General features: G+C 34.3%; 2 protein-coding genes across 4 annotated transcripts; both read right to left on the reverse strand.

Moving 5' to 3' along the window:
- Positions 1 to 397: 397 nt before the first annotated feature.
- Positions 398 to 5,509, reverse strand: LOC110784521 (uncharacterized). 3 transcript variants are annotated; one of them, XM_021988985.2, is made up of 9 exons: positions 4,901 to 5,509; positions 3,399 to 3,482; positions 2,967 to 3,308; positions 2,738 to 2,873; positions 2,406 to 2,568; positions 1,661 to 1,789; positions 1,002 to 1,196; positions 792 to 914; positions 398 to 674 (listed from the first exon to the last, which is right to left on the reverse strand). In XM_021988985.2, exons 1-9 carry the CDS (start codon positions 5,133 to 5,135, stop codon positions 567 to 569), a joined length of 1,515 nt encoding a protein of 504 aa, XP_021844677.1. In that variant the 5' UTR covers positions 5,136 to 5,509; the 3' UTR covers positions 398 to 566. The 3 variants fall into 3 exon arrangements, with proteins under 3 accessions (XP_021844677.1, XP_021844678.1, XP_021844679.1); XM_021988986.2 differs by having other exon boundaries at positions 2,967 to 3,281; positions 4,901 to 5,506; XM_021988987.2 differs by having other exon boundaries at positions 2,967 to 3,324; positions 4,901 to 5,042.
- Positions 5,510 to 16,900: 11,391 nt separating this feature from the next.
- LOC110784522 (transcription factor ICE1) lies at positions 16,901 to 24,692 on the reverse strand. Its single transcript, XM_021988988.2, has 4 exons — positions 23,283 to 24,692; positions 21,777 to 21,995; positions 18,194 to 18,364; positions 16,901 to 17,314 (listed from the first exon to the last, which is right to left on the reverse strand). Exons 1-4 carry the CDS (start codon positions 24,228 to 24,230, stop codon positions 17,228 to 17,230), a joined length of 1,425 nt encoding a protein of 474 aa, XP_021844680.1. The 5' UTR covers positions 24,231 to 24,692; the 3' UTR covers positions 16,901 to 17,227.
- Positions 24,693 to 25,543: the final 851 nt, after the last annotated feature.

Genomic DNA, 25,543 nt, shown 5'->3' on the forward strand with positions numbered 1-25,543 from the left:
ATTGTAGGTTGGTGAAATGTCCCAAAATTTTCAGGAAATTTATGCACATTAACTCTTCATTTAGCAGACCTCGGTATAGATACTCTGACACTTTAATTTGGACTAAAATCATGAAATTTAATCACAATTTCGCAGAGTCGGACACTTAGACACGTATCCGTGTCAGACACTAGAATCCGAGCCCGAGTAACATCTGTAATAAAGGGCAATTTATGTTGATGCTCATTTTCTTTAGAGCAAGGGCCAATGGGCCATGTATTCATCATTATGTCAAAGACAGAATTATAATTACAGGTAGGGGCATTATTCCATTATGTCTATAATATCCTATATTTAATATCATATATGATTCATATGCATGTGAATGACCCTGTTATCCATGTACAGTACATGTGCATCAGAGTAAAAACTTCAGCTCCTCCATCATGGGAGCTGTGATGAATTTCTTTTAAGAACTATACACATTCATACAGAGGTAGTATAACATATGCTTCTGCAAAATTAGACTCCTTTCTTTTTTTTATTTCACATAAATTAATCTTACAGTATTCCAGCATGAATCAATTCTATAAGGACTCTTGATTCATCCCTAATTGCTGGTAGTTCATGTAATCGAGTCCGTTTAACCGTACACAACATAGTATTTGCTCAGGTAAGTCCTCGGCTTTATTCCCCTGTTTCATAAAGTAAAATAAGTTACCATCAGTAAACGACGTCACATATGCTTAGTCTGACGAGCCGAACAAGATTCAACGATTATATGCTCAAAAAAGGGCGGTATTTGAACTTGCCTGTATGGTGAGTCCAAAATCCAGAATGCACATCTTTAATCTGTCTAAGAATGCCTCAAAGCCTTTCCTTGAAATATAACTAAATCTGTGCATATCCAAATCGATCTCAAAGTAATTTTCTCCCTGCAAAAATAAGCAGCAGGTGATGAGAATCCTTGATCCCCGAAGCATGGGTTCATCAAATGCAATGCACAAATTTTATTTACTTACCGAAAAGAACTCGTGTTGAGGGCGAGAAAGGACAGGCTTTTCATTGTAGGCATTGATAAGCTTTTTCTCTGCTGCACTTAAATGAAGGTCGTCCACGTTGCCAAGACGACCCAAAATTTTTAACCGCTCCCTGAAGGGTGCGATTGTGTCCATGGGAAAACCTTTTACCTTTTCTACTTCATCATCCATCAATCTCTGCATAAACAAGAAGCGTAACATTTAGAATATGAATACTACTCCCTCCGAACCTAAATGTTATTCCCATTTGTCATTTTACGCGGTAATTAAGTAAAAAGAAACATTATAAGATTAACTATTATTAATGTAGTTTTATGGGGAATTGTTGCTTTTTTATTCCATTTTCACAAGAAAACAAAATAGTTGAACCAATAGAATTTAAGGAATAAAAATGTCAACTCATTAATCCATCCAAACTTAAACCAACCAATGAGACTACAAGGTTTTTTATTGATAAACCAATAGAATTACAAAGTTAAAATTACAAGTAAGAGATTAAAAAGGAAATAAAAGAAATGGGAAGATTATTTTGGGACACTAAAAAAGGAAACGAGAATAACATTTAGATTCGGAGGGAGTATTAAACAAGAAAAACTGAATTCATGGAAATTGGAATAAATCTAATGAATATCAAATCTTACCCTCATACTTTCTTGAAAGTTGGCCGGTACTTCCTTTGAAAAACTTTCATTTATCTTGAAATACATCACTATATTAATTCCTTCGCCATCAATTTCATTCTGAAAAAACGCAGGAGGATATAACGGCACCTGCACACCAGGAAAGAAAAGCTGAGACTACCAAAAGCAAACTCCAAACAAATGAGCACAATGAAAGAGCAAGACTTTTGCCATCAAATCAGAGCTCTAAATTACGTCATTCATAGAAATCATATTAAGATTAAACATAAATGATGTTAAGACTAAAACCAATATGCACTGCATACTGACTTGCAACAATGGGTAAACATTTAAAATGTGGCACCTCGAAGAATAAAAATAAAGACAAGATGAATGAGGGTTTTTAAAGGACAGATGGAGAAGTTCAATGTGTGATGCCTGAGTCAGAATTCGTTTAGATTTCAGAGGATACATCAACCTTAAGAAGCCAAACCATATATTCAGAGTCTTATATAAACATAGAGAATCAAATGCAAATGCAGAAACTTCAGAAAAGCAGGAATGTTGTTCTCCTTCATAATTATTTTAACAAAGAATAGTACAGAACCATAATTAGATCACCAAAGCTTCCAGCTACTGGTCCTTGATTCAATAACTACAGGTCTACAGTTATCCCAAACTGACAACCCAGGATCAGATACTGTAAAATTAAACAAGGCAACACATTTCATAAAATATGGCTTTGGTAAAAGATGGATTAGCCTACCTGGGCATTTACAATGAGGAGGGGTGGGAAACCCGCTGAAGAATTTACTGCAGGAAGTTCCACGAAACGAGCCACGTGCTCAATTTTTCGAGGGGACAAGAATAAATCAACACCAATAGGATAATATGCAGCATAACTTGGAGCGAAATCCTTCTTTTTATCCCTGTCAAACAAAGGAAAGTCCTCAGAGTCAAACGAGTAGCAAAAATCTGAAGGTCGGATCAACATTCTAAAGTTTTCACTGTATAAATAACACCATGGTTCCCAGAAGATATTGACATTCTCTTCAAAGATTGGTGAATAGTTACAATTTAGCAGTAGTTTTCTCTTACCTTAAGTAATTCTGGCCACGAACTCTAAAGGAATTTGGCTCAATATGTGACCAACTATCCATAACTTTCTTTTCTATTCGACTAAAAGGCACTTGAGACCCTGCTAATGGTTTTTGCAGGAGTATCTTTGACGAATCTGCAGAAAAATTAGATATTTCAAAGATTAGGAAATTAACATAAAGAAATCATAACATGCAACATTAGATAGACAAAAAGTGATAGTGCATACATCTTGCATTCTGGGGTCCATCCCTCCATTTGAAGGAAAGTCTATGGGCCGCCTTCTTCCTCGCACTTTGGGGACTAGAGCTGAGTGAATTTCTCTTCTCAATAGAAGACACTGTAGTTGTATTAAGGCAAGGCAAACAATGATTAGGAAGAATTCCACAACTACTATCGTAAACTTTCTCGTCCTTGCTTGTGCTTTCATCCACGGAAGAGGATATTTCGTCGAGGTATACTGGATGCTTTCTTTCCATTGAGCTTCTACCAAGATCACTCACAGAATTCCGAGCAGAGTGTACTTCATGCGAATTTCTACCCACTGATAAACCATTTTGAGATATTGCATCTGCACCGTCATTATTCTTTTCTACTAAGATGGGTAGAGAGAACCTCTAGCACTGTGTTTGTAAAAGTATAACAAAGGAAAAACACATACCTTCTGGAACGCTTTGGAAATCTTCTTCACCATCAGACTCAAAAATCATGTTTGAATCATACCATGCCTCCTCAACACTACTGCCTATGAAGACCATGATAAGTGATAACCAATCAGTATAAGGGAAGAGCTACAAAAAATTCTACAAGAACATGTCGTAGCAAAGTAAAGCTCCACTAAATTTGATGCAATGTAATACTATAACACTGGAGTTTTACCCTTCATTTAATGTTAAGAGAACAACACAATGATACGAAACAAGAAACAAGAAACAAGCATCATAATTCTTTAATCAGTGTTCATAATGTTCAGAATCATCTTATGCTGTCGAAAAATATCTACTCACTTCTTAGTAACAATGTACCAACATAACAAATGGCTCAAACAGACAAACACTTAACTGTTGCTTACATTCATCACGGTAAAACAACAGGCGTATCCAACTCAATTCCAACTTGAACTCATGAGATAAAACCTTGTTTAAGGAGTGTTGGAGAACATTGTGTTACACAAAATCTACTTAAACTATAAACCAGTTTGCCAATAATGTTCTAAGGCGGATTTTCAACACCAAGGGAAAATTTTCCGATCTACTTCATATTTCATATCCCCTCACAATGTCCAACAATCCAAATAACCTCAAAATATCATACCATCAGCTGCAATTAACCAGACATTGGCACAAATCGAGCAGAACTGTTTGCGCCAAAAAACATTCAATCAATTCATAACAAATTCTATCAAGCCAAACGTCGTTAGGCATGACTATCAAACACTCAGTACCACCAAGTCCGTCAACCCTATGCCTCATTTATCCTCTTCTCGACTTCTAGGAGATCTGGAATCTTCTAAACCTCAAGTGCTCTAACGCCACATAATTAGAACCTAGCAATTAACTTCCTAATCATCAATCTTGGTGGTGTTAATCTAACTAGTTTCAAGCAGGGAAGTCACAGTCACCAACCCACTTTTGTTACTAGCTTGCAAATGGAGAAAGGCATAAGAATCAGCAAAATCAAGTACTACTGCAATTAGATTAATTAAACTAAATTAATTAATCAAAGTACTAATCGCATTAATCAAACCCTCATCTAACTTTTGTTTACATAACCACATCCACTAAACAAAACAAACAAACAAAAAAAAGTAACTTACAGCAAAAAGAGTGAACAAACATCAGCTGCCACAGAAAAATCAATCCACATTTTCTCACATCTTCCATTAAATAAAACAACAAAAACATCATATCTTTATCCAATTCCAGTTTTTGGCGTACACAAAGCCACGAAGGCATGTAGACAGTTCGATCTCAAGTCATAGATACGCTACTAGTTAGTCTACTACGCCAAGACTTTACCAACTAAACTAGTTGAAATCGACTATGATTAACCCAACTCATAGCTAGTGATATTACTAGCTCAACCCTCAAAAAAACGAAAAAAATCAACAAAAATCAGAAATTGGGCATAAACCCAGAAAAATTAAAAGCTGAGAAATTTAACCTTGGTAGGTGGGATTATTAAAAGATCGATCTGGGAAAGAAGTATTGTTAATTCCATCGACAGAACGATCAGACAAGCGAGAAGAAGCGCGTTTCTTAATTGCAGATTTCTTCCTTTTGCGATTGATAGTAGCAGTGGAAGTAGTAGCAGTACTAGCATTATGATGGGTCTTCTTGTTTGACCTCTTTGATCTTTTACCAACACACCCTTTTGGGGTTGATACACAAGCTCCCATTTTTCTCTCTCCCCCTCCCTCTAGAAATTTGCAGAGGAGAGAGAAAATTAAAGAGGAAGAAGGGGAAGAAGATGAAGAAATTGGAGAAAATAATGGTTTAAATTAATAAGAATAATATTGATGATTATATTGGAGGGGTTTGATTGATGTGTATTAATAATTAAATAAATTAATTAATGTAATGGCAATGAATTGAATGCAAGAGAAGAGGAAGGAAGAGGAGGAGAGAGAAAATAAAAAGCAGCAAAACGTGAATTCGAAGGGAAAAGAAAGATATATGTGGGTCGGATGGAAGAAAGAAAGAACGAACAAAGAAGGTGAAATTATTGAAAAGAAGAGGCTTGTAATGCAACAAACAATCAACAACAACAACAAGAACAACCGCTTCTTTTTCTTTTAAAGCTTTTTTAGGTGTAGCGGGAGATACGCAATCCAAGTGATATAGACGAGATTTGATCCTAGTATTATTCCGTAGTATTAATGATACTCTATGTTGAGATTTTTTATTTTTTTCTGTTGTTTTTGTTTTTCTGGTTTTGTATAAAATAAATGATTGTATTTTCGTGGAATGTATACTCTGTATTAACGTATTTAATTTCGATTCTCCAATACTCCGTATCACTTGCTACCTACTGAATACGTGTGCAAGACAACAACGACCTTTGTTTCGTTGTGCATTATGGAGAATTGTCTTTCTTTTGTTTATGTCTATGTTGATGTTGATGTTGATGTTGATTTTTTAATTTTCTTTCATTGATATTGATTGTTAGGAAATTTGGAGCGACTACTAATATTAATTTAGATTAAGATGTTGTGATCGAGGATTATGATGAAAAAGATTGATTAAAGATCTAAACATTCAATGTATATTAAAAAAAATATGAAACTTAATTATTATTGGACTAGAATCTTATCAAATTGATTTAGGGGTGAGACTTTTTATTCAATTCGATTTTGGTGAATGAGCTGGATTTTGGGAGCACCTACTTCTTCCACAACCTTGACTTTTATTTATTTGAATTTGACTTTGGATTAAAATGAATTACATATTCTTGTTACTCAAAGAAAGTAATTTAAATACCTTAAACCCTTCGACTTAACAAATCAGTTACTTAATCCATTTTTTTAATTTCATCTTCTTTTACTTAAAATATCTTAACTCAATTATTGGCAACTTTAAAGTACCACTACAATATTATTGGTCAACTAACCAATACAAATATTAACAACTCTTTAATCTCTACACGTAATCATAAGGAGTACTTTCTTTTCTTTTCTTTTATAAATATTTTTTTTGAATAGTATTTCGTCTAACTTATCTGATTTCAAGTGCATTGGAAAAAAAGTAATACCCCATTAGTCCGTTACTATTATATATACTTCGATAACTTTATTATCACAATTTCACAATAATGTGTAATTGAACATGAGTAATAAAACACGCCTAATCCAATTAACTTGATTTGAATTGAATCTAGTGGTTAATCTTGTAACTCGAAATGAATTGAGTGAAACGTAAAAGACCTATTCAATCATCATAGTTTCTTGTTCCAATATTTATTGTTATACACTTAAAGATTAGGCAAATATAAAGGAATCCCTCCCCAAACAGGCGAACACCCTCTTTTAGTAAGCTATAGATTCAAAACCCATTTCAACCTCTTTTGATCTAACAACACAATCTCATACTCCAAGTAAAATTTCAAGGGAGTTTAGTCTCACTTGTACGTAGTACTTGTTACTTATGTACTGGCCGGTTTACTAGTTTAGGCAATTTAATTAATCAATTGATAGATAGTTGGAGGAAAAAAAAGTTAGAAAACATTGTTCACTACATCATCATATCTTTATGTAGATGGTGAAAACACAAGTACATCATACATCGTGTATAATAGTATGTGTAAATTACACTACAAGTTTAGAATTCAACCTAATAAAATATACTATGTAGTATTAATCCCTTATCTCTCTCCAGCATCAAACCAAACACCAATAACATTTGAGTATGTTTAGTAAACACCAAAGTTTTACAAGTATGTATTACTTTTCTATCGTCTAATTGTAAAAAAAACAAACAAAAAAAAAAACAAAAATTGGTCCCCGTTTGCCACATGTCAAACACGCACTTCTTGCATCGAATTGGTTTTCCATTTGGTGTTCATGAACACCAATGTTACATGTTTTCACTCTCCCATTCCCCCTCTTCCTTTATCTTTTCTCATTTCTCATTTGGTTCTCTCTCTCATTTCTCTACCTATTTTATAATTTTTTATTTCACACTCTATTGAACACCAATGTTTGTTGTTTGATAAAGGATTTTTGGTATTTACTACCTTAAAAATACACCATTTTTGTATTTACCAACTTATGAATTTTTTAGTTTAAATTACTACCTTAAAGTTTCAATTTTTTTTGTATTTACTACAACTATACAATGTTCTCCTTTTAAAATTGAGATATCTCTTTCGTTTCTTAATTATTTTAAGTGATTCAAAACTCATTCTTTTCATTTATGTGTAAGGATTACAAAGGAATATTGTTTTTAGCATTTTATGAAAGGTAAAATGAATTAAGGAGTAAATATAATTTATAAAAGTTTAAAATAGTAGTAATTTTTTTTTTTGGAAGTTTAAGTAGTAATTTAAAATAAAATTTTCATCTGTTCTTTTTTAAATGACACAATTATTTAGGCACGTTTTCCAATGCATGATTTCAAACGTTAATATCTCCAATTATGGATAAGAAAAAATTATAAAAGTTGATATTTAAAAAATATTTATTGAGACGAATCTAATAAGACCCCACACGGCTGTGTTTTTTCTTAAGTATAAATCACAAAATGAAGTCAAAGGAACTTATGTGAATAGTGTCATAAACTCAATTGTGTCATGTAAATAAGAACGGAGGAATTATATGTCAACATAAGTTCGAAACAAACAGATTCTAAATCCTATTTTAAAACAATAGGACACAGTTTACATCTTTAATAGTCACTTCTCATGTCTTACCTAGATGGTGAGAACACAAATGGTGAAAACACAAATAATCATACCTAATTTATTTATTTTTGAAAAAAAAATCAAGTTTGAGCAGTTGAAACTTCAAAGTCTTACCACCCTTCAAAAAAAAAAAAAAAAACTTCAAAGTCTTACCAATAAGAAGGTTAGTCAAATAATAATTTTTGAAAAAGGAAAAAGAAAAGGTTGAGATGCAGTCAGTCACGGTAGTCGTTGTAGCCGCGTTAGCGCATTCTTATTATTAAGCGTTAATTATTGAGATTATTATTACACTCACTTGAGGAGAGATAAAGTGTTTGTACTCTTACACTGCCACGTGTCCAAATATCTTAAGCAAAGCGTGTGCACATTTTGTTTTCTTATACGGAGTACTAGTATTTTCTTTGTTCTCAGTGATTTTTCTGTGGCAGCTTTATAATTTATTTTCACTGAATTTTACTGTTGTTTTTTAGTGGTACAATTGTACAAACACGAGAAGGTACAGAAAATAATCCATGGCCCATGGCATGCAAAGGAGTCGAAAATAATCCATGTCTGTGTTCATTAAATTTTTTTTTTTCTTTTATGGGGAAGAATAATTTCAGTAAGAGCAATTAGCGTTAGTATGAGCAATAGTTTGAACAATAATCTTATTGAGTATTAACTTAAGACTTTCCATTTAAGTGGGAGAGTATAACAAAAGTCTGAGCAAGAGTCTTGGAATATCAAGACTCTACTTAAAACGTTTAAACAGTAAAATCTTTGTTAATTATAGTTTTATAATTTTATTATTTTATTATTTTCACAAGTTTGAGAAGTCTTAAATGAGTATGAGGGGTGAAGTGGAAAAATTAAGTAAGTCTAGAAGGGTCTCAACAAGAATCTGAGAAATTGAAAATAAATAAAAAACTGATGTGAAAGTCTTAGCTCATACTGACGCTAATCTTGCTAATAATCTGCCAAACAACATCTACAATGATAAAACAGATGTGTAAACCACAGATTTAAAGAAAATTCATAACTGCTACAATCAAAACAATTACTATTCTGCATCCTAAAGCACATCTCGTACTCCACCACTTCTAGCTTAACGCGAGCTGTGATTTTCGATGTTTTCACATCTTTCCAAGTAGAGTCATTCGCAATCTGCACATGAATTGTTCTAGTCGACGAGTTGATGATAAACCCTAAACCTGTATGAATCCAAATATCCTTCCTAATTATTGAAACCCTAAAAAAAATTCTCATCCATGGATGAGAATCAAGAACCTAGAAAACTCTAGGAAAAACCCACAAAATTTGGGAACAACCCATGAATAAATTGGGAATAAATCAACGGAAAAAAATCGAAACAAGACAAAACATAAAGAAAAAACAATGAAGAAACAAGAGAAAGGGTCGGAAATAGTCTAATTTTCGAAGAAATTAGACTATTTCCGGCCTAAGCGGCAAAGAAAACTGAAACCCTAAAATATGAGAGAGAAGAGAGAAAAAGGAGAGAGAGGAGCAACTTAATTATGTTCATTTAACTTAAGCATTGCGTACAAAAATAAATAAAAATTATATTAAAAAATAATTAAGAAAGAAGATGATTGATTTCAAGACGTAAATCATAGAGTGATGAAGAAACTTTCAACTAATCTTGTTAGTGTGTTTATTTTGTCAATAGTAATTCTAACCTGTCAATTATGTCTAACTAACTCTTGAGCTCATTTAAAAAACGAGCAATTATATAGTTGTTGTTTAGCCGTCTTTTAAATTTTCTCAAGTTTTAAGTTGTGTTCGTCGGCCATAAAGGGAGATAAAGTAAAAGAAGTTGAATGAATATGAATTAAATGGTGAATTGAGGTTGAATAAGGAAGATGAAGTGTGAGGGGCGTTAAAACCATAACAAACAACAAAAGAAAAAATTGAAAAGAAAAAAAATAAAACCATATTGATGGATGAATAGAGGAGATATACATGTCAACTAATCATCTATGATTTCGCTTTTTAAATACATAGATTTGTCCATATAACTTGTTTTTATTAGGGACATTTTAGACTATTTTATAAGAGGATACCAAAATGCCATTTACGTTAATAATCTTGAGAGTTCTCTTTTAGAATAGACTTAAGTTTGCGTTTGAATTCGAACTTTCAATTAACTCAGAAATTTATCTTAGCACGTACGGTCTTTAATTTTAAAAAGATTTGTATTCATTAACGATTAATTTATTAGTCGAGTCGATATCATTAACAAGCTTTTTTCATAAATTAATGAGCTTCAGATATTTTTTACTCCATGTGATTCTGAATACTTGCAACAATTACCTTTTTCGGCATGTTCATGAACATTTAGAACACTTCGTCTTTGACATGACACCATTAATACTTTTGCTTCACTCCCCTTTTTAGTTTTTACCTCTATTGTAATTTGTACCAATACTTCTCTTTTCTCTCTCTCACATACAAAGTAAACAATAAAAGTATCACCATTAAGGCCACTTACACATTAATCAACTCACTTCTATTATTAACTAAGGACAAAGACAATGTCGGAATACTAGAGGGAGGATAAGTAGGGAGTTAGTATTTGTTTTCCGTGAAGTTTCTGTTTTTTACTGTATTTTTTTTAGTGGTACAGGTATTAGAAGGTACAGAAAACTAGGGTAATTTGTTTCTAGCTAACTTTCCCCCCCTATTTTGTTCATTTCTTATTTGTTGTTTTCTATTCCCAATTTTATTTGATTATTTTAATTTTATTTATGTGGACCACATATTCACACAAGGGATAGTTACAACTTACAACTTACAAGATGGGTGAAAATTAATTATCGTTATATATATGACATCATGTAACTTAACCTTAACGACTAGATCTAAGAATCATGTGTTGAAATGTCCTTGCCATTGGTAGTTGCCACCAATTATATCCTTTTTATCATATCTATATGTCTACTTTTGTACATTGGCTTCGCTTGTCAAGTTGTTATCCCATCTATAAGATGCCGATTAGGAATTTTCTGCCAATCAGAGTTAATTATAAGGTATTCTGCAAATAACTATTAGGGTCAATTTTCAATTTTATAATGTGGAAGTCGTGTAATTTCCTGCATTGCAAGATTAAATCCATGTTAACATTTAGGGACGGATCTTGAATACTTTTATGAGGGGGCTATTAGAAAAAAAAATCAAGCAATATACTATTCCTTCCGTCTCATAATTATAGTCCCGTTTGACAAAAACACGAATTTTAAGAAAAATGGAATATAGTACATGAAAATGTGGAATAAAGTACAAATGATGATTGAATTGTATGGAAAAGTGAATAAAGTACATGTGAAAGAGAATATAGTACATACTCCCTCCGTTCCAAAATGTTTGTTACGTTTGGACTTTTGCACGTTTATTAATGTATAATAAAGATTCTTTTGGTTTTTTATTAAAAAATAAACTGAGTAAAACCCCAATCCACTAATAATTACAACAACCAATAAGATTGTTTTATTTATCAAAATGAACCAATAATGGAAAAGCACAAAGATTGCTAACTTAACATACTTGGAAAATTGTAAAGAAATTTAATGAGTTGAAAAAATTGGACCAATTAAAATTAAAAGTTGGCACAAAAAATAATAGTATAATAAGTTTATAAAAGGAAAGATTCTCCCATGTAACAAACATTGTGAAACACCCTAAAAGGAATACGTAACAAACATTTTGGAACGGAGGGAGTAGGAATTTGGAATATAGTACATGGGTAGGGTTTTCAATACATTTTTAATTAATATAGTACATGAGAAAGTGGAGACTTTAGTAGACAAAATTAGAAACAAGACTATAATTTTGAGACGTCCGATTTAGAAAACAGGACAATAATTTTGGGACGGAGGGAATATGTAATAATACAATTATATACAAATTTTAGGGGGGAAGTAACTAAAAATACACTGTAAAATTTTCCAGTCGGGGGACCAGGCCCACCCCAACGCCAACTAAGATCCGCCATTGTCAACATTAATTAGGAAATGTAACTCTATCTACGAAAACTCTAATACTAAAAGTTAGAATTTCCTACTCAACAATTAACTTCACTTGTGAAGTTGTTATCCATCCAAAAGATGCAAAATCGTGTATATTATTTGTGGTTATGAGGTCTACTTCACTACCACTGACAATTTTAATTTTATGAGTTTAGAATGAAGTCATGTAATTAGAGAGAATCAAGAGAAATTGAGGCTTATGTCTATATTAGTACATTGGCTTTACTTGTGAAGTTGTTATCCTTTTAAAAGATGTCATATATAACATGTCTAGTGATTAATTATGGTTATACTTATGACTCTTATGAGGTAATGCTATGAGTTTTTCCAATATCTAAGTTAGGGCTAAGCTGGATTCCAAGCCAAAACATGCAAACATGTTTTGTTCTATGATGTTTAGGGTCGGGTTAGGCTAGCTTCGAGTCGGACTTGAAACTTGAAAGGATTGAGGTTCTCTTCAAATTTGGTTGGTTAACTAGGTCGCGTAAGCCATGTCAAAAGTTATCATCTCTGACCTCTACTCACATCCGTCATTTTGCTACATAAGCCAAAGATACATCTTCTTTTGGGGTGCTATATATATAAGGATATATTTTTGGCTCAAATGATTACTCGATTTACTACTTTGAATTCTATATCTTGGTGCATATTTACTAGGTAAAAGTTACGTAGTATTATAGAATATATCCTTGGATGTTACAAATTGTTACATATATACTATGTTCAACTTAATTTACATGTTAAATCCCGTATTACATGACATGTACTAATGAATAGAGGGGTTTCACGTGGTATATATACATTTTTAAAAACACATTTTAATAGCTTAATATATGAAGTAATAAATTATTTTTGTATTTCTATCTTCTACAACTGCAATGCACTCGTCGTCCACCACCATACACATATTTAGCATATTTATAATTTAGTGGAGGCATTTTGAATTTATTTCAAAAAAAATTGTTTTTAACTTTTTATAGAAAGACATAAAATTATTTCATATTGGAGAAATTAATAAACTTAAATCAAGTGTTCTTACTTCTTAGGTATTGTAGTTGTGATACATCAATTTGAAACAAAATACTAAAAAGTAAAAATTCAAAAAGATGGAAAATGAAATCTTATCAAAATTTGAGGGTTTTTGTTTTTGTTTTTTTGGCAACGATATAACAGAACACAAACTAGTCATTACAGGTGACACATGACCTCCCACTACTCTAGTCCAATGACATTGAAACTTCACACGTACAAGTGTACAACCAACACAATTGACACTAACAACAAACTTCTTCCTTGAATGTACGAACAAACTCAAAGAAGGTGGATGATCAATTTTCCTTTTTCAACCAACTTAAAACAGGAAATAATAAATAACACTTTCTCTCTTATTTTAACCTTTCACCATAGGCAAAAGTTGGTTTAAACATAAATGCATGTCCAACCATGAGTTGTTCTCTAACTTGTGGGCCAACAACAAGAGATGCCGTGAGTTATATGGAACATTTTACAGTTGACTAGATAATATCCAAACAAAGATACCAAGCACGGAGTATTAGATACACAATTGACCAATACTACGTACATCACCAATTATAGATTTTACTACGGAGTACCTATCTACGCACTAGAGGCATCAAATTTTGCTTGTGTCACCAAAATTTAAGGTACATATATGTTCAGGTCGAGTTCTCGTTCTTGAGTCGGATTAGTTTTTGACAACTCTAATATTCACCATTACAGTCAAATGAAGTATGGACCACCACAAAAATATACTTCGCATCTACCAATATACGGAGTACTCCTCTATTAGTTTACCAACATAAGTCTCAAATACGGATTACTAAGTACGTAGTACGAAGTATAAGATAATAAGGTTAAGGTTTGAATCGTGGACAAATATTACGTTTTGCTAGCTCGATCTTCATGTGAAATAGACCTTGAATGTGTATGTCGCATCGAATGAAACACCACCGGGATCTAATTAGCGATGTGTTTTACTTAGGGCAACAAGTATATAAACTTCCTAGATCTTAGCTTAGTTTAATTTTGTAATCAGTTTTCTGCAAGATCAATGAAATATTATTTACATCAATTGCATGTTGGTTCAGTGGTGATTAAGGCTGAACTTGATAGAAAATACCAATGTTCTATCCCCCACAACAACAATTGGGAGGGAACTGAAACCTATCCACTCAGAACTCGCCCTGAATTTGGATTAACCCTAAGGATGAACCGAGTTGTACACCAAAAACAAAATGAAACATCATTTACTTTGCATGTGGGTGTAGCTAATACATTATTAGTAAACCTTGTCTAATTTTGTATTCATATTAGTTGTTCTCCTTTAATTTTGTGTACATCCATTAACACCTCACCGTACAGCTAGAAATGTGACAAGACTTGTGAAATTAAAGAGAGTTAATATGCGACAGGACTTGACATTTGACCATAAAAATGAGAATACCCTAGTATTGTATTCTCTAGTCTTCCCACCTTCCATCTTTATTTAGATGCCCTTATTATGCCACATTGAGTCATTGTTCTCCGACTCGGGTTTGATTACGGGTCTGAAACGCACACACGTTTCATAAGGCATCATTTGATCCAAGAACGAGTCACATCAGAGGGCAAAAATGCTCTAATATTGAGGTAAAAGATTAATCATAGATTGTATAGAGTACTACGTGGAGGGGCTAGCCGTGGGAGAGCCACGCCTCTAGCATCCTCTTCTAAAATCACACACAGTTCAGTAGGAATAGTTTCTAAATAAACAAGACTATAAGAGTATGAGACGCCTTGATTGACAAGCCAATCCGCCGCACGGTTTCCTCTCGGTATACATGAATTAGCTTTACCTTACAATCAGACATTCGTAATAAAGCTTGGCATTCCCAAGTTCATGGATACAGTCCCCTAAATAAACTTAGTTGTTACGGTGTAGTTGGTTAAGTCCAGTGCGTGTGTGACACAATAGAGTACAATTTTATCGATTATATTAACATATATTTTTTTTTTTTTTGGTGCGAATGAGCCACAAGGGCAATATAAATTACAAATGGGGGCGGGGGGATTCGAACCTGAGACCTATTGTACACAGGCCCTCAGTCTTAACCACTAGGCCAAGACATATTGGTACTATATTAACATATATGCATCTTATTCCCTCCCTGCCTTGTTGCAAAGATAATTTGATGGTTGTGTGACTGACAAAAGGGTTCGGTGGACATGGGATCGAGTCAGTGGCTAGGAATCAGGAGGAGATATCTGTTTTGCTGTTACTATAAGAGTTAAGAGGAAATATTTTCGGATATCAGATATGTGTGGCCAAATGCATATCATAGCAAAAGACAAAATAAGAAAAATGACAAAAAAGAAATTAAATGATACTTTTTTCAACTGAATTGTCCTTTTTTTTACAGAATGGTACTTTTTTAACATAAATGGTACTTCCTTTTTTGTCTTTTAGCTATTTGTCTTTTAGCTGATATGTGTGTTGCCACACATATCTGATATCCGAAAAAACAACCTCTAAGAGTTAACAGATACACCGTATATAATGTGGATCAGTTGGATGACATGTATCCAACCTGATTTCTTATCTTCTCTACTGTAAAACAGAAGAAAGAAAGAAAGAAACAGTACGTGGTTTTAAAATGGAGCTACAAACAACTTTGGAGCACAGTTGCATTCCTGACTTATATTAGCAACAACCACAGTCTCTGACACTTTCTCGTCTTCATTTTTTAAAATTCAGCAAACCCCTGCATGGTAATGGTATTGATATTTGTTAGAATAATGTCTTGAGTCAAGCCCCTTACTGCAATGCCCCAGCACGTAGCGAGCCGGGGTCCAGGGGTGACGCCCCTGGTTTAGGGGTTCCGGGACAACGCCCCCGAAGTTTACGGTATCTGTTATTCTGGACTAGGGTTATCTGTTTTGAGTCTATTTTCTAGACTTTTTTCCGCATCTGTATATAGAGAATACTATATAAACTCTCTAGGTCATAACCTAGTCGTATTCTGTAATCTGTACTCCTCAAGATCAATAAAACTTTCCTTCCCAGTGCCATGTGGACGTAGCTAACACATTGTTATTAACCACGTCAAATATATGCGTTCTTTATTTACGTATTTAATCTCTCTTTGAATCCGTTATAACAATATTGGTATTGGCATTGCCGCAGCAAATAAACCATGTGGATCCAAATGTGTACTATTTGCAAACAAAAAAGAAAGAAATGAGTGTACTACCTTTGGGTAAAGTGATGAAGAATCGCTCTCCAGCACACGGGTCGAGTTTCTTTCCATTGTAATTTGTAACTGATGAAAACTGGAAAGGTAAATCGATCCATTGATGAGGCACTCTCCTTTTAAATGAGCAGCAATGATGCAGATTTAACAATGCTTCCAATCTGGCATAGAACTGCAAAAAAACAACAGCATTGTCAAAATCATTGAATGTAATCTCTACAATGTTTGCCATACATGTGAATGACATCCTATACTGTAATGCTACATGTGGCTCCAAAGGAGTACACTCAAGTAAAACAACAAAGGGTTTTGTTACTTACATGGAGGTTCAAATGTACTTGACAAACAGCTGAGCAAATCCAGAGATAGGTCTTCAACTATATGCATGCATTCATATTGCAATCATTCTAAGTACAAGCTTCTGAAACAAAGGAGAGTGAACAACAAGCAGAGAGGAATTCACAAAAGTAAAATATAATAATCTCATTCCTCCCTTCAGAAAGAAACTTTTTCTTTATTGCTTGGATATACTTCCACTTTGATTTTGCTCAAAAGAAACAACAAAATCTACAATTCACAATCTTCTTCATCATTGGTGGCCAATAGCCACTATCGAATGCAGAAAGATATAGGGGGAAAATGATAAATTTTCCTCATCTCCAAGCAGGATAGATAAATTACATACTTCACCTTATAAAATCAAATGAGAAACTTGTAAGTTGTAACTGATAGACCATTAACTTGAAGTAAAGGAGACATATTGCCTACAGAGCCTACTTAACGGGAAGCCTTTTCATACGTCAGTACGAACAACAGCTACATCACATATTCACACCATGGAAGCCAGCTGAATCCAACAGCACCGCTTTGATCTGTTCAGGCAACACTTCATTTCCTTCCCTGTATTGCTGATTGCAAACATAAGAATTGTGAATATATGTCCCTTAGTTGCTGATGTGCCATATATTTGAAACAACAAAATTTGAAATTATTCCATATAGTAATTGCTCTCATCTGGAGCCTAAGATCATAATTTTCCCAACTCTTTACCATTTTACCCGTAGAATTCAAGGGACAGGTCAGGTTTTAACTTATATGGGGAGCACATCACATTTTAAAGATATAATTCTGCTGGACAGAAACAATGAAGTTGTCAAATAAAGGAGAAATATTAGTGACCACAACTGACTATTGCACAACTCCATGGGAGTTGGAAAGCCATAATAGAACTTCATAACAAATTAAATTAATAATCTGTCTATGGAAACCTGATTTTCGCATTCCTTGATAAATAAAAAAATGTTGGACCAATATTTACATTTGCCTTCCTCTTCCCACCACCATTCTGTTACCATCCATGATTCCATTCCCAGCAGTTCAGACCCATTTCCCAATATATTTAAAATCTCCGGGGAAGATCTCCACCCATTAATATTGTGAACATCTCAACTAGACGGAGAGGAGTGGCAATTGCTTCTCAATCTATAGCCGTTTCTAAAACTTGTAAAATAATGCATTCCTGAACATTACCCACCCTTCATTAAACCGTTACACCATGAAACTACAAAGTATATACCATTGACAAAACAGCCATGCAGCTACTTGAGCATAGTTGACAAAGAACATGAGAGTAGATAATAGCAAAATAAAGGCATTAATACTTGGAACTTGCTAGCATTTCACTTTGAGTTTACCCCAAAGCAGTCAGTTTCTCAATGCATAAAATAACCTAAGTATTCATGGACATGTACATTAATACAGCATAAGCAGAAATAATATATTCTTACCTCTGCTCGAAATATATCTAATGCAAAGCCATTGAAACAGCTTATAACACCTTGCTGAATGTCCAGCCCAAGGTTCTCCAAAGCTTCTAAAGTGGATAGCAACAGACCAGGTCTACGAGCACAAAAGAAGTGGATATTGACTGCCCTTCCTTCTCCAGCACTGACTTCAATCTGCAACATCAATTAGTTTCAAAAACCGTAAACATTACAGGACAAATGGCTTAAAATAGTTCCAAAATTACATTCCAAGCATCAATAGCAAAGCCAAGGAGCAAACTTGCTGATTAACGCCCTGTTCATTTCACCTGATTTTCACTGGGTGAGATTTTTATAACAAATGGTGTTTGTTTATTAAAAATGACTTTTACGGATTGAAACTGATTTTTGCTAATTACTTCCCCCGTTTCTTAATAAATGCATCGATTTGACGTTTTACATTATTTATATACAACTTTGAACATCAATATCTTTGATTATATATTAGTAAAAAAAAAAATGAAAATTCGATATTATGAAAATATGCATTTTAGATTAACCCAACAACAATGAAAATAATGAAATTTATACTAATACAATAGAACACGGTCAAAGTTAGTATGTGAATAGTGTAAAAGTCAAAGCGATGCATCTATAAGAAATGGAGGAAGTAATATTTACCAATTCACTTTTTTTTTTATACGGGATAACTGATTTTTACTGAATTAAACTACTCCTTCCATACCTTTAAGGTGGTTACACTTTCTACATCAGTTCTTTCCTTTAAGTTGGTTAGACTTCCAATATCACCCAGTCACACTAATGGTTTTTGACAATTTACCCAAATGAAACACACTCTTTCCAACATTTTCTTACACAAATCCCACTTACAACACTCTCTACTTTTTTTACACGTCTTGGAGGTTGGAACCAACTTAAAGGAACAGAGGGAGAGATATTTACTGATCGTGATATTAAAGCTGAATATTGCTAGAACTGATTTTTACTGAACAGAAGTACAGAGTTTTTTACAATTAAGTTGAAGAGAGCAAGGCCCCATAGTTAAGGGGGAAAAGCATGATAACATGGACATAGGCAGTTGTTAAGCCATGGATAATTCCCACTTTGGCAAGAAAATCTTCAGTCTTCGAGACTACTTGTAAACACTTGGGTTTTACTACCATATGATTAAGATTTCCTTAATAAAAAAAAATTCATCAAATGAGAAAAAAAAGGCAAATATTAGAGTTTAGTTCACTAGTTATTACCCATAAGTATATAACTTTATAACAGTTTTTTCTGTTGTCATTATTAGCGACTCAATTCAGTACACATGACTAAACCCAAAATAACTAGTGATGCTTAATTGCTAAATTGGCCAGGCAACATGACATGAAAATTGATCAACCTTCCAACTGTTAAATAAATTACCGGTTCATGTCATTAAGTGTACAAATTTATTCTCTCTATAATCAAGGGGTGGACAAGAAAGCAAACCAGCTCCTAGCTTAGGATCATGCGTACATAAAGTCATGAGTACTGAAACGACTCTAAGGCAGTTTCAACAAACCATTTACTGACAACATAACTTCACTGAAAGCTACTTTTCCAGGGACATGGCAAGCAGTGTCATGTGTGGTTATAGTTTGTATGTGTTTGATTGACCCCTTGCAGATCTAGTGTTATGTGTTAATCTACAAAATTAGGTTCACGGCTATGGCATTTTATCTGCAAAATCAACCTAGGAAATCTGATTGCAATTGTTACAAGTAGACAAGCCGTGTAATGATTGGTAACTGCAACATTGGATAGACAGACTATGCACATGACAAGACTTTTATCCCATCAGCCTCAAGCTCTCTGTGGTTGACCCCCTCCCTCCAAACAAGTTTCTTATTGCATGTAATCACTTCATTATCTCAGTTAATATCTTCAACTAGCACGCATAGCTGGAATGAGAAAATCTGTTGGATGTTGCTTGAGGCCTTATAGATCTCACCTGGTGCAACTTTATCATATTCCTACGATAGTTTAGAAGCTAGAAGTGAACATTAAACAAAGTTGTATACTGGACTAAATCTATCACCATAGTCTAAGCTCCAAATTCTGAGAAAATCCTCAAGCTGCTTCATATCCCTTTATACAACTACAACTATTACAACAACGACAATATGAAAGCCTTAATCAAATGGGCTGGGCTATATCACTACTTGAACCACAATTTTATCTCTAGTGATCGTCAAGTCGTCAACCATGATCCTCTCCTTCTACTCCCTTCTACCAAGTATCATATGCTCCTATAAACCCAACTTCTTTATAGAATTCTTAACTCCTTCCATCCAAGTCATCTTCGGTCTCCCTCGGCTTCTTCTAAGGTCCCTTCAATTCCAACCCTCAACTACTTTCCTTACCAGAATATCTTCTAATCTCCGTCTCACATGCCCATATCAGCGCAATCGGTTCCCCCTTATTTTATCCTCAATATTCACAACTCGAATTTTATCCTCAATATTTACAACTTTCATGTTTCTGTTTCTTTCTTTTTTAATTTATTTTTATTCTTATTTTATTTTTTATTTTATTTTTAAAATTCTTTTGAATTTTTTATTTTTAAATATTATTTTGAAATGTACTTATTTTACTTATTCATTTATTTTAAACTTTACTTATTTTTTATTATCTCTTACAATAGTTCTTCTATATTATATATATTTATTTTTCTCTTATCTTACTTTCATTAATTCCACCTTCTATTCCTTGCTTTTTCTTTTTACTTCCTGCTCCTTTCTGGTTTTATTGGTGACAATGACGATCTCCTACGACGATTCTTGTTAGCCGACCCCAAATCATTTTGGGACTAAGGCTTTGTTGTTGTTGTTGTTGTTATTCACAACTCGATTTTTCCTCCTACATCTTCCTTTCTTATTCTATCCTTTTAGGTGTTCCCTCACAACCATCTCAACATATGCATCTTCCTAATATGATCTTTCCTAAATTCCCAACATTCCGACAAGTTCATACTTCATACCCCTTTTATGCATCATTTACTTGAATCTTCACTTTGCATATTCAGTATTTTTTCTTTTAATTTAGTTTTCATTATAGTAGTTAACCATTATTTTCCCCTCAAAAAAAAAAAAAAAACCCATTATTTGACATGGCTGCAGCAATTTTTTGAACCCTTATTATACCATTCTAACAGAAAAGTCACAGATCCTACACATCCCAGTCTCTCTATTGTGCATCAGTGTAGTCAGGCCACTGGGAACTACACCACTCATTATGTGCAAAGACAGTTGTGAAACTATTTACCTAGCATGTCTTTCATACCAGATATTGCAATCATGTCCATCACTGTCAGAAAGCCAAGAATGGAAGCTTCCTATCATACGGGCAAGGTAGGTCAGATTGGCAAACAAATGTATGTTTTATACTGAAACAGTGAAACCTACCCCTGAAGGACATGGTAATGCTCATAGTTACAAATTTACAATAAGCAAGAAATCATCTTTATCAAGCCAAACCGGGGGGGAGGGGTGGGGGAGCAAATGAAGCACAAGAGTGAGAAAACAAAGCATGATATTCAATACTAATTTTATGAGGTTACCCTGGCAAGCTGATTCTTGGGGACTGGCAAAGAATTTGGGGAAAGTTCCTCCTTCACACGACATGGAAGAGTTGGTGGGATTAGTGTAGAAGGATGAGAACTTGTTGGCATCAGCGGGTTAGGATTACTAGACTCCAATTCACTGTGAAGCTCGCTGATCCTTTCCAAGAGCTCTTTCAAATAATCAATAGCATCCCCGAGTATAGAGGCTCTGTCCATCTGCAGGAGGAATACCAATTAGCCAATACTCTTTGCGGTGTTTGTTAAGTTGGAATACAGAACTGGGAGAGAATTTCCTACATAGAGAGCTAAAAAGAGAACAATAATATCTCCACAGTAATGAAGCATTCTGTACTTCGGGATAGCATTCAACATTCAATATAGATAGCCAAATCAACAACACGCTGATGAACAAAATGTATTATTACTTTTAAGTCCACAAATACCATCAGGAAAAGATACATCTGAATCTTAATTATAAACAGCACCCAGGAACATCTGAATTTTAACAATAAAAAGCACCTAAGAACATACCCATACACAATAAACCGAACAATAGAAGTTAAAACAAACAAGAAGAACAGCCAACAAGTAGTGTTATATCGATCCATCATCAAAAACACTAACAAACATTTCAACAGAAAGCTTTTGGTTTTTTGGATGTATCTTCCCCGTCGAAGGAAGCTTAAAAAGTTTGATGAGTCTAAATAACCCCCTACATCTTGCAATCCAGTCTCTTCCGTCCTTCCTCTTTTAAAACGTGTTATCCAGTCTAAAACAAGCATCATTCGCAGACACCATAACTCCAGAGATACCAGGTAAAGCTAGAAAATGGGCCAATAGGTTGATCCTGGGAAGTTTGGCTGATCCCTACCGACTACCACCACAAATCTTCTTAAGTACCACCTACACCATGTGAAATACCACCACAACCATCCAAAAGAACCACCAAACATATACCGAAGTACTCACACGTATTTCATGTACAGCCGAGGGCAACAAAATCATGGAAGGAATGGTTTTATTGAACTCTGTGATCAACTAGGAATTTCTCGAGCTAGACCCCAAAACCATCAGCATGATTCCAACCAACTATTTGAAATGCATGACCCGATCATCATAAGCTCATAATAATTTATCACTACAAAGACGTTAGATTACGAGACTGTGTTTCCTCAAGACATTGCTTACAACCTAAAAAAATGTTGAACCCTCTTTTCTTTAGGGGTCTAGCCTCCTGCCCCGCTTCAGCAAACTAAGCAAGTTATAATTCAAATCACATTTTTGTTACCATGAAAAGCAAAACAATTCAATCATACGTATACCATGAATCAATACTTTTCAGTTCTCCCCTTTCCCGTTTACTTTAAATAAGCAATCATAACATACAAAGTTGAATTCGATAATCCACACAAAACACAAGGCAAATACTTAAAGCTCATAAAGCTAAACACAAACAAGAGTATAAGACCCCAAAAGGATAAAGTTAGCTAAACAAAAGCAGACCTTGCTAATCTTAGGCACAACCGACCTAAGCAAATAAAGGCGGTCATTAAGCTTCTTCCTTCGCCGCCTCTCCGCCATCAAATTCTTCGCCGGCAACCCCTTCCTCTTCCCCTTCCCCTTCTCACCACCAGCAACACCGCCACCTGTCACCATGCTATTGGTATTTGAATTTGAAAAATTACCAGTATCACCATCATTAATACTATTATCATTGTTCATAGTAAAGTTATTACCACCATCACCTTCCTCAAACTGTTCATCAGAATCATAATTAACCATTGAAACCCCAAAACTCCCTTCAACCTCATCCTCCTCAAAATCACCGTCACCGTTACTGTTATCCCTCTTTCTCTTTCCTCTTCCACCCCAAAACCCTCCTCCCAATTCCCCTAATTTATCCGACCCGGTCGAGTAGGACCGGACCATTGCCCGTTTCTGGAACAAACTGGGCTCAACCGGAGGCGGACCAATCGTGGGGCCCACTTCAAGAGGCATCAACATCTTCACCCGATTCCCAAAGAAAGCCGGATTCGGGTCGAGACTTTCCAACCCAGGATATCCGAACCCGGGTAACTCAAAAGACGGTCCCGGTTCAGAGTGGTTAACCGGGGGGAGAAAACTCGGTTCAGAGGGGAAATTAAAGGCGGTTGCTTCAAAAGGGTTGTTGCTGAGAAAAGAGGAGAGTGAAGATTTGGCAAAAGGGTCGAATTGAGGTTGAGATGAACAAGACAACGCCGTTTGAAGAGTGGAAGGAAGTAGTAAGTTGTCATTTCCAATTCCTGAGCTTAACTGAGGTGATGGAGTGATAATGTGACCACCGTTGAGGTACCAGTCACCACCGTCAAGCGGTGGTTGTGATGGTTGTTGTGGTGGTCGTGTCCATGAAACGCCGTCGTCTTGTTCCCCTGTGTCGTCCACCCATGTGACGCCGTTTGATCTTGACAGCATTATTTTTTAAATATCTTTTGTGTTCAGTGTAAGAAAAAGGTGAGTGACTTTTTAGGAGAGAGAAAATGAAGAAATTGAAAAGGGGAAGGCGGATTGTTTTTGGATAGGAGGAAGGAGGGAGTGGGGGGTAAATTGCACGGTGGTTAAGTGTGCCGTGCACGGTGGTGTTTCGGGGTGAGACACGTGGTTTTTAATTTATGGAGGCGCTGCGCTTCATGTCACGGACTCACGGGTGTATTCAATTGGAAATGGAGATGGGTACAAGTTTCAACTTTACTAGGGACTAGGGGGTACTATTTTTTTAGTTCATGCAATAGTTACCAATTTGTATTTTCTTTCTATGGCAGATTAGATTAGGTTGCACAAAATTGAATATCGATATCAATTTGTATTAAGGGCTTGTTTGATCGACATAGGAATTAAATTTCCATAATAAGTTGTAATTTAAGGGAAATCAGTTCTCATGTTCAATTCATGGAAATTTCTTAAAATTGTTTAGTTGACAATATGGGAATTAGAAATTCCCATAAACTTTGATTGACCAAGGGGAACTAGATAATTTACTTCACATGTTTTGTAAGAACTCATAATTCCCATGAATTTCAACTTTCTCTATTTTACTTTTTTTATGTCAACCAAACAACTAGCCAATTTATGAATTCCCATGAATTTCCACTCCCCCCATTTTAGATGTCAACCAAACCACCCCTAAATATATACGAAGTAATAAATTTATTTTATACTCCCTCCGTCTCTTTTTGTTTTTTACGTTTGATATTTTTCACGCGTTTTAACGATTAATTAATTTGCATTGAGATTCCTAATTTTTTTTATTTAAACAAGATAAATTACGTTTATTTATAATGTTTTCACTTTTATTAAAATTCTGATATTGGGAAATGAGAAAATTTTAATGTCCCAATGGAAAAGTGTGAAAAATTTAATGTCCCAATGAATTTAATTGGTTAAAATAATAATTGGACACAAATTTTGATAGAATAATAAGTCATTTATGTGATAATATAAAAAGAAATGTAAAGAAAATTTTGAAATACCCAAAAAGAAAAACGTAAAAAATAAAAAGAGACGGAGGGAGTATCTTGATAACTTTTACCTATTTTTTTAAAATAATTTTTCACATGTTTTGATTAACTTGTATACGATGAAAAAGTAATTAATAAATAAACACTTTAAATAATTAAATAATTACCTTTATACATTAATAGTGATTTTGAAGAAGTCATAATTTTTTTTTTTTCATTAATAGACATATGACATCACTATCATTTGCTAGAACTTCTATTTTTATGATC

This window comes from Spinacia oleracea, chromosome 1, assembly GCF_020520425.1.
Source record: "Spinacia oleracea cultivar Varoflay chromosome 1, BTI_SOV_V1, whole genome shotgun sequence".
NCBI lineage: Eukaryota > Viridiplantae > Streptophyta > Magnoliopsida > Caryophyllales > Amaranthaceae > Spinacia > Spinacia oleracea.

What these genes read in the sequence shown, in the direction of transcription:
- LOC110784521 (XM_021988985.2), bottom strand. Translation starts at nt 5,135, where the DNA reads ATGGGAGCTTGTGTATCAACCCCAAAAGGGTGTGTTGGTAAAAGATCA. An exon ending in TCCTCATTGTAAATGCCCAG is followed by an intron (nt 1,790 to 2,405) that starts GTAGGCTAATCC and finishes CCTGGTGTGCAG; the next exon opens with GTGCCGTTATATCCTCCTGC. An exon ending in ATTTTGGACTCACCATACAG is followed by an intron (nt 675 to 791) that starts GCAAGTTCAAAT and finishes TTTATGAAACAG; the next exon opens with GGGAATAAAGCCGAGGACTT.
- LOC110784522 (XM_021988988.2), bottom strand. Translation starts at nt 24,230, where the DNA reads ATGCTGTCAAGATCAAACGGCGTCACATGGGTGGACGACACAGGGGAA. An exon ending in CCAAGAATCAGCTTGCCAGG is followed by an intron (nt 18,365 to 21,776) that starts GTAACCTCATAA and finishes TTGATGTTGCAG; the next exon opens with ATTGAAGTCAGTGCTGGAGA. An exon ending in TAGATATATTTCGAGCAGAG is followed by an intron (nt 17,315 to 18,193) that starts GTAAGAATATAT and finishes GTTTGCAATCAG; the next exon opens with CAATACAGGGAAGGAAATGA.